General features: G+C 35.7%; 1 protein-coding gene and 1 long non-coding RNA gene across 2 annotated transcripts; one reads left to right on the forward strand and one right to left on the reverse strand.

Annotated features, from left to right (window-relative positions):
- LOC147760708 (uncharacterized) lies at nt 1–1131 on the forward strand. The gene has a single exon (XM_087017153.1). The coding sequence runs from the start codon at nt 1–3 to the stop codon at nt 1129–1131; it is 1131 nt and encodes a 376-aa protein (XP_086873279.1).
- A 2415-nt stretch (nt 1132–3546) lies between these two features.
- LOC147760709 (uncharacterized) lies at nt 3547–9351 on the reverse strand. Its single transcript, XR_015335511.1, has 2 exons — nt 5103–9351; nt 3547–3816 (listed from the first exon to the last, which is right to left on the reverse strand). It is a non-coding gene; the product is annotated as an uncharacterized LOC147760709 (long non-coding RNA).
- Nucleotides 9352–9788: the final 437 nt, after the last annotated feature.

Consider the following 9788-nt stretch of genomic DNA (forward strand, 5'->3'; position numbering starts at 1 on the left):
ATGTGTGTGAACAGATGCCAAAAAGACACCACCTGGGCAAGTAGAACAGCATTAACACCTGAAGACATGGGCGAACTACTAGCTATGACCTTGGACACCACCTACTTTCAGTACAAAGGAAAATTTTACCAACAGACCTATGGAGCAGCAATGGGTTCCCCCCTGTCACCAGTCATAGCTAATATCTTCATGGAAGAATTTGAAATGAAAGCACTCCAAACAACACCCAACCCATCTAAGTTCTGGGGAAGATATGTTGATGACACAGGAGTCGTATCCAAGAAGACGCATGTGCAGGCACTGTTTGAACACATTAATGCACAACACCAAAGCATACACTTCACAATAGAAGAAGAAAATGTAGAAGGTTCTCTGCCAATGCTAGATGTAAAGATGACCAAAGACAAAGAACGGATTAAAACCACAGTGTACAGGAAAGCCACGAACACAGATCACTACTTACAGTGGTCGTCTCATCATCCAACCTCGCAAAAACTTAGTGTACCAGCTTCACTTTTCCACCGATGTGAGACCGTGATATCCGATACAGAAGACAAACAAACAGAAAGGAAGAAGATTGAAAAAGACCTGTTAGCATGTGGATATCCAAAATGGGCACTAAAACAAGGGGAAAAAAGAGGCAAGAACAGACATGACAAAGAAAAGGATGCAATGGGCCTCATTGAGGGTGCAAAGCAGAGTATAGTGTTACCATACTGCCAAGGTCTGTCAGAAAAACTAAGCCGGGTTTATAAAAAATATAACATCAAACTCCACCATAAGCCAGGTTGGACGCTGAGACAAGCACTAGTGAAGCCCAAGGATCCTCTAACCCAAGGAGAGCAATGTGGTGTGATATATTCAGTCAAATGTGGAACCTGCCAAGGAGAATACATTGGCGAGACAGGAAGACCATTAGCCACAAGAATGAAAGAACACAAAGACTCAGTGGCCAAAAACAACTGGAAATCAGCCCTTGGAGAACATACCTGCAAACATCCAGGTCACCACATAGACTTTGACAGCCTGAAAGTGATAGACAGGGAAAACTGGACATTCCAAAGAAAAATAGCAGAAGCTGTACACATCAGGACCAAACAACCAGACCTGAACAGACAGGGGGGGGTATGATTTACCAGCTATCTACCTCACGGTGCTCCAGAGGGATGCAGAGGAGCCCCGGGGGGAGCAAGTAACAGTTACAACACAAGGCCAGTGATTAGGGGCAATTGACCTGGATTTTCATTCCAGGTGAAATGACCCTAGTCATTTACTCCCTGATGATGGTGACTGACAGTCACAGAAATATTGGAGGTAATACCCACATATTTTACAAGCTCTTGATAAAAAGAAAAACAGTAATTTGAATTTAAAATAGTTAAACGTTAATAATTTTCACAAATCTTGTCCAATATTTGAGAAATTTGGACAGATGATGCATAACAATAATAAAAATCTGTGATAAGTTTAACAGTTGACAGTGTGTGACAGAATTGTAGTTGTTTGACATTTTGTATGCGAAGAGTGAGAATTATCCACAATATATTTTTTTCAATTTCACAACATCTAATTAGACTCACATTAAACATTAAATATTATGATTTGAGTTTGTTTGTGTAAGAGGTGACAAATTACCCATAATTTTCCTCTGGAAAAGAATATATACCCATTTAAGACATCTCCTTACTACCAATACCAGATGCAGATTCCTCCTTACAATCGGTTTCTGGAATTGAGGTTTAGCACACCATTTGACAATGTCCTAAAGCTTGCCATATATCATCTATTGTACACATGGATGAGACATAGCATTGCTCTTGCTGTTGTCTTTTGCTGTCTGTTTTTTCTGTAGGAATTAGCCCTGACCAGACAGGAAGAATCAGTTCACCAAAAAAGCCATCACACTGTATGGAAAAGGTTACCTGGAAAAAGAACAATATGTTTGATAAAAGTGAAAATTAAATTCTAAAAATTGACAGATTTCCCACACTAAAATAGTTGAACAATAATTTTGATAAACTTAACCTAAACAGTTGACTATGTCTAATAAAAAGGATATTTTCAGAACATATAAATTTGAGAAATACTGAAAATGACATCGAAAAGACTGCAAAATGCGGTGCCTTAAAATAGTTAAATGTTAATAATTTTCACAAATCTTGTCCAATATTTGTGAAATTTGGAGAGATGATGCTTTACAATAACAAGGCAGCAAAGCTGTCAAATGTACAGACAAAAAACAGAAAATAAAGATGCAAAATAGGTTATTTTGTCAATTTTGATGCAATAATAAATAATGCTTGTAATAGCACTATCAGTCAACACTGAATTTTAATCATGCACAACAGGTAAAATGGTCAATAACATGAGCGGACCCAGAGATATTTTCTGACAGTATTCTAAAGTATCTATTTTGATCCATCCTCCATTTTGATGTTCTTCCAACAGAAGAAAAAACAGATACCAGGCAATATAAACTTAATAACCTGACTGTCTTCCGGAAGACCCACAAGATGGTCTAAATCTACCCTTTCAATAAGATTACAGTTTCAGGACCATGAGTTTAAATTCACATGATGAAAGTCTCAATATTTGAAATATGATGACAGTGCATAAAATAATATTACATAAGTAACATAATGTTTAAAGACATAAAAAACAATACAACTGCTTATGTGGAAATACAGAAATGTCAGAGCCTCAGGCAGATGAGAGTTAAAAGTCACAAATGCAAGTGTTTGAGAAAAAATTATAAAGGAAAACAACAAAACTTGAAAAGCGCTCCGAGAGTGCCAACCTCTGCCAAGGTAGCAATTGTTGATTATTATTGATTATTGTCCTCTTTGGCCCACTTCTGACAGTTCCTGAAAATTTCAGCAAAATCGGTCCATAACTTTTTGAGTTATGTTGATGACAAACAGGGGTGAAAATATAACCTCCTTGGCAGAGGTAAATATAATTCCAATGAAGCTGCTATTCAAACTTTTAATCTTTGAGTTTGATATATATATATATATATATATATATATATATATATATATATATATCTGTCATTCTTTGCTAGTGGTTACAAAATGTTGAATTTGACCAAAAATTTCAAACTTTCTCTGGGAAGCTGTAATTTTGCGATGTGATAGCTACACCATCACAGTTTATCATTTCATAAAAAGGGAAAGAGCAGCTGCCCTTTTTAGGGCACACAGGAGAGTTGAACAGCTATACCCACCAAATCCAAGACGTGTTACCCTGGGTAATATATTTTGCACAAACTAATGAAAGTCTAATGGAATGTTTTCAGTTTTAGTTTAAATCATAAGGGGGTGTTGTCTCAATGCTTCAAAACTGGGTTTGAAGAATTTAATCCACATTTCATAATAAATAAAAATGGTGAATATGTGGGTCACGGTAACGTTATTGACGCGGGTACAAAAACTTTTTATAATCATGTAAATAATAACAAATTTTTGCTATTATCCATACACACTTCAATCATGAGGGGCACACCACTTTCACATGCTTTTAAAATGGAATTGACAAACACAGAGGAATAATGCACATATTTTATTTACTGTAACTCTGTCACATGGGACACACACTGAACAAAGTTGATCTAAAGAATGTTCCAGATTGTAGTTTTTTATCTGAATTATTATTTTTTTATTATTATTTTAACCCAATAAAGTTCAGTTAAATACAAAATTTAACAAAATGAAGTTCAGTGTAACACAAAGTTCATAATTATAACATTCTTCCTGACATATGTGGACCAATGGTGATATCTGTTCTGTGCTCACTAAGGCATCCACTCTTGGGATTCTGAAAAAAAAAATCACACAAAGAATCTGTTAACTATGATAACGAACAATGGATAACCTAAGATCACAAATAGTTTATTGCTTATTCAAAGAAAGTACAGTGCATTATGAGTGGCAAACACGCATTACTGAGACACATTTTCTTCACCCATTTTCGGTGCTTCATTGCGTAACGTAAGTGTTGCTAGTAATCCATTATTGCTGTTTTTACAGATGGTTAAATTTTAAACGCACGGAATACAGTGTAGCAGCTTAATTTAAGACAAAACTAAAAAAAAGTAATTCAATTTCGATGATTTAGTTTTCGAGAACAAGAGAACATGAATACGGTATCACCGCGTCACCATGTTCAATATGACCTTTAGGGTACGTACGGATAAAATTTAGTCCCAAAATATTACACGTCCCTATACTCCCGTTACCGATAGATACATAAAGGAAAAACGGAAAAAACGTCTTTTTAGATTTAAATACCGATAGATCCGATTTTTTTCTGCTGTCCTATATATTTGCGTTCCTATAGATATGACGTCCTCATAAACCCACGTCCTTTAAATCCGCATACCTATAGATCCACGTATTTTTAGATCCAAATACCGATAGATCCATTACAGGTACACTATTGCTCGAAATAGTTGGTATACTACTCAGTACATAAAATGCACTTCTTTAAAACGGCAGTACGCAGTCAGCAATATATTATTCTACTAGATCGTTTTCACACAATACTCAGTGAAAGAACATAAAAAGAACAAAAGTGTGTTCTATATTTCACAACGCTTAATTACTGTTCTAGCGTCAGAACACTGTTTAAAGCGTTCTCAAAATGCAACATTCGAATACGTAAAAAGTGTTCTGAATTTACATGTAAATGTGTTCTAAACAAAACAAAACAAAAAAGAACATAAAAATGTGTTCTAAAGTTCACAACGCAAGTTGATATGGGCCTTTTAGCCGATTACGATGTCAGATAGATGGATCTAGCGGTACCTGGATCTAAAGATCCATGGGTTTATAGGAATCTGTTGGTGGATCTATCGGAACGTAAATTTAACGAGACGTAAATCTATTGAGACGTGTATGTATAGAGACCTATCTATCGGGGCGAATATTTTATTGGGACGTTTATCTATATGGCGGACCCCGACCTTTAGTCCCCCATGTGACACAGACGCAAAACGAAAGTTCAGACGAAGTCACCCTACTTATAGAATGGTAAAAATCAATCGGTACACAAATATGTTGAAACAATTGAAGAAAAATGAAACGAAACTCGTTATTTCTCACCTTCATACAAAGAAGATCCCAATAAACAATCCTGTGACGGTTAAATCGAGGGAATTACACCTGTGCCCTGCATCCTATCTCGTCAGCGTCATTGCGTAACATGTTATCAGAATGGGCCACCCGCCAGTTTGAGCTGGTTTTTTTAGTGTGTAAAAGAAGCCATTCGTGTGTCGCTATCGATGTATAATTTTCACGCGGCATTTTAAAGTCGTCTGATAAGAATCGATCTCTGAAGTTTCAGCGTTGCGAACGTAATATTGGGACGCGGTGAAGAAATATCGACCTTGCTGAGCAATAAATGTGAAATTCTTAAGAAAACTGATATTATCATGGATTTCGTGACACAAACTAACCGAAATACTACTTTGGACGATTGAACAGTTTTAATACGGAAAGATAGGATTAGATGAAATTTTCATCGGGATGGGACACCGCATGTATCGTAAGTTAAGCTAATTTTGTGATCATTTTTCAGTGACTTCAAATAAATTTTTATTTAAATAACCATTTGCACATTCTGTTTATTATATCTTCTTGCAGTAGGTGTATTCCCTGCTTCAATAATTCATTCAAACCCTAAACAAACTGTTCCTAAATAGAGGTAGGGTCGAAATTCCACAAAAAAGACGCCATTTTGAGGGTAATTTCGATATATTTTCTGCTTTTTCTCTTCTTTTGCTTTTATAACAATATCCTCCTTGCTCATGCAGCTTATTTGATTTGTTATTGAAACATACACAACGATGTCATGAGAATTTGGTCGGCTATCTAAATTTAAATAACATTCTTGTTATGGTCCCCCCGCAGTGCACCACTAGCAAAGAATGACTGATATATATATATATATATATATATATATATATATATATATATATATATATATATATATATATTAAAAACTTATGTAATCTCATTTAATGGCCGATTAATTAGGCAAATTATTTTATAACACTGAAATTAGCTAAGTGAAACCCAAGGGAAATTTACAGACTGACCCTCTCAAAGGTCTTTCAGGCCCATAAGTCACAACTTAAGAAAAGCACAAAACAATAATGCACAAAATAGAAGACTACCAATTCTGATGCAATAATACATTATGTTTAACTGCACAGTCAACATCAAATTTTAATTTTGCACAACAGGTAACACCAACGAAAGTAAAAGCATAAGGCTTCAGGCCCATTAGAGTTCAAGTTTATACTTAGAAAGTGCCAGAATGAGAAAAATGAAATTTCACACAAAACTGCATAAAATTCAATAATAAACTAGAGGATCAGAGAGGCGATACCGCCTCCGAATATTGTACCACCAGCTGGAGCAAGCGCATTCGTATAGACCCCCACATACGCAAAATAAGGGACACAGCCACTAGTCTTATGCTTGACAAGCTGTAAATATGCAATCAACAAGAATTTTCAAAATACGCAAAAAAATATATATATAACTTAAAATGGTACAATCAAAGTTAAGTTCATTGTAAGGTAGGTCAAAGGTCAATTTCAAGGTCACAGTAAATTTCCAGTATATGACTTCCTATTCAACTTCAATAGTAACTATGGACCTATCTCTGCCAGGTTTGGAGTTAAAGGAGAAAGAAATTAGCAGAGTTCAGTTCATGATTATAAGTAGGTCAAAGGTCAATTTCAAGGTCACACTTAGATTGCCAGTATATGACTTCCTATTCAAGTTCAATAGTAACTATGGACCTATCTCGGTAGTTTTGGAAATAAAAGGGAACCAAAATTTGCAAAGTTCAATTCATGATAAAAAGTAGGTAAAAGGTCAATTTCAAGGTCACAATTAGATTGCCAGTATATGACTTCCTATTCAAGTTCAATAGTAACTATGGACCTATCTCTGCCAGTTTTGGAGATAAAAGGGAACCAAAATTTGCAAAGTTCAATTCATGATAAAAAGTAGGTCAAAGGTCAATTTCAAGGTCACATTTAGATTGCCAGTATATGACTTCCTATTCAACTTCAATAGTAACTATGGACCTATCTCTGCCAGGTTAGGAGTTAAAAGAGAAAGAAATTAGCAGAGTTCAGTTCATGATTATAAGTAGGTCAAAGGTCAATTTCAAGGTCACACTTAGATTGCCAGTATATGACTTCCTATTCAAGTTCAATAGTAACTATGGACCTATCTCGCTAGTTTTGGAAATAAAAGGGAACCAAAATTTGCAAAGTTCAATTCATGATAAAAAGTAGGTCAAAGGTCAATTTTAAGTTCACATTTAGATTGCCAGTATATGACTTCCTATTCAACTTCAATAGTAACTAAGCACCTATCTCTGCCAGGTTTGGAGTTAAAAGGGAAGCAAAATTTGCAAAGTTCAGTTCATGGTGAAAAGTAGGTCAAAGGTCAATTTCAAGGTCACAGTAAGATTGCCAGTATATGACTTCCTATTCAACTTCAATAGTAACTATTGACCTATCTCTGTCAGGTTTGGAGTTAAAAGAGAAAGAAATAAGCAGAGTTCACTTCATGGTGAAAAGTAGGTCAAAGGTCAATTTAAAGGTCACATTTAGATTGCCAGTATATGACTTCCTATTCAACTTCAATAGTAACTATGGACCTATCTCTGCTAGTTTTGGAGATAAAAGGGAAGCAAAATTTCCAAAGTTCAGTTCATGGTGAAAAGTAGGTCAAAGGTCAATTTCAAGGTCACATTTAGATTGCCAGTATATGACTTTCTATTCAACTTCAATAGTAACTATGGACCTATCTCTGCCAGTTTTGGAGATAAAAGGGAAGCAAAATTTGCAAAGTTCAGTTCAAGGTGAAAAGTAGGTCAAAGGTCAATTTCAAGGTCACAGCAAGATTGCCAGTACATGACTTCCTATTCAACTTCAATAGTAACTATGGACTTATCTCTGCCAGTTTTGGAGATATAAGGGACTAAATGTTATAATTTTGGAGTTACCATAATGTGCAATAAATTTCCTACGGAAAAATTTAATTAAAATAAAGAAAAGGTCATTTTGGTCAAAATTCTTGAAATGGGAGGTGCTCTGAAGTTCCAGATGTTCAAATTTGATGAAATAATGTCATTTTTGACCACAAGTTGCCTGCTTTGCCAAGCCTTATGTTTTATTTTTCCGGAGTTCAAAATTTATTATCCATTACCGTACTGCACATTTTGCTTTCACCATCAATATGTACTTTTTGATACAGCGTAACTTTGGAGATAAAAGGGAAGCAAAATTTGCAAAGTTCAGTTCTTGGTGAAAAGTAGGTCAAAGGTCAATTTTAAGGTCACATTAAGATTGCCAGTATATGACTTCCTATTCAACTTCAATAGTAACTATGGACCTATCTCTGCCAGGTTTGGACTTAAAAGAGAAAGAAATTAGCAGAGTTCAGTTCATGGTGAAAAGTAGGTCAAAGGTCAATTTCAAGGTCACATTTAGATTGCCAGTATATGACTTTCTATTCAACTTCAATAGTAACTATGGACCTATCTCTGCCAGTTTTGGAGATAAAAGGGAGGCAAAATTTGCAAAGTTCAGTTCATGGTGAAAAGTAAGTCAAAGGTCAATTTCAAGGTCACAGTAAGATTGCCAGTACATGACTTCCTATTCAACTCCAATAGTAACTATGGACTTATCTCTGCCAGTTTTGGAGATATAAGGGACTAAATATTATAATTTCGGAGTTACCCTAATGTGCCATATATTTCCTACAGAAAAAATTAATTAAAATAAAGAAAAGGTCATTTTGGTCAAAATTCTTGAAATGGGAGGTGCTCTGAAGTTCCAGAAGTTCAAATTTGATGAAATAATGTCATTGTTGACCACAAGTTGTCTGCTTTGCCAAGCCTTATGTTTTATTTTTCCGGAGTTCAAAATTTATTATCCATTTTTGTCTACCGTACTGCACATTTTGCTTTCACCACCAATATGTACTTTTTGATACAGCGTAACTCGAAAACCGTATGGAATACAAAAAAACGGAGACCACCTTCAGTGTTGGGCTTTACATGCTCTACAAAATGCAAAAAAGAATGGGTCTCTAGCATTAACGGTTCCCAAATTAGAGACAGTTTTCAGTTTTGGTATCTTATGGCCGCTACACCCGTGAAAATGCACCGATTGACCCCAAATTCACAAAGATGAAAGATGACCTGAAGGGTAACATTTTCCAATAATATTATTGGTTAAGTCTGTGTGGTGTCTGAATAACAGCGCAAATAAATTTTTTTTCGAAAAAAAATTCATTTTTTTGAAAATTTTTGCCCGTTTGACCTTGAAATCCAAGGGCATATTTGAAATCTACACATATGACTTTTGGAAAGCCGTCTGTAGAAATTTTTCCCATAATTCCTTCCGTAGGGTAGATAATTAGCATTTAATTTTGCCATTTTTGGACAAGGGTGCATTGCAATGAGTGCCACACCTAGACCCCAATACCGACAAAGCCCAAATTTTACGTGGAACGAGTTGAGATTATAGGTGACCTAAATCCAAGAGATGGGTATGGGGGCCCTTACCGTCTAGGAGGAGAAGCGGTAATGGTAACATGGCGGCGGAGCCGGCGGAACGGACCGGACGGGACTAAAACCATGTGTACCGCCAGCGCTAACGCTGGTGGTACAATGATAACCCAATTGACCTGGCTTTCTGATTTGAACTGCATGCCAATCCTAAAAATCATACTCATATAATAATAAATAACATAGTTTTC

Source organism: Lingula anatina, chromosome 7 (genome assembly GCF_051362555.1).
Source record: "Lingula anatina isolate TDL-2025a chromosome 7, LinAna3.0, whole genome shotgun sequence".
NCBI lineage: Eukaryota > Metazoa > Brachiopoda > Lingulata > Lingulida > Lingulidae > Lingula > Lingula anatina.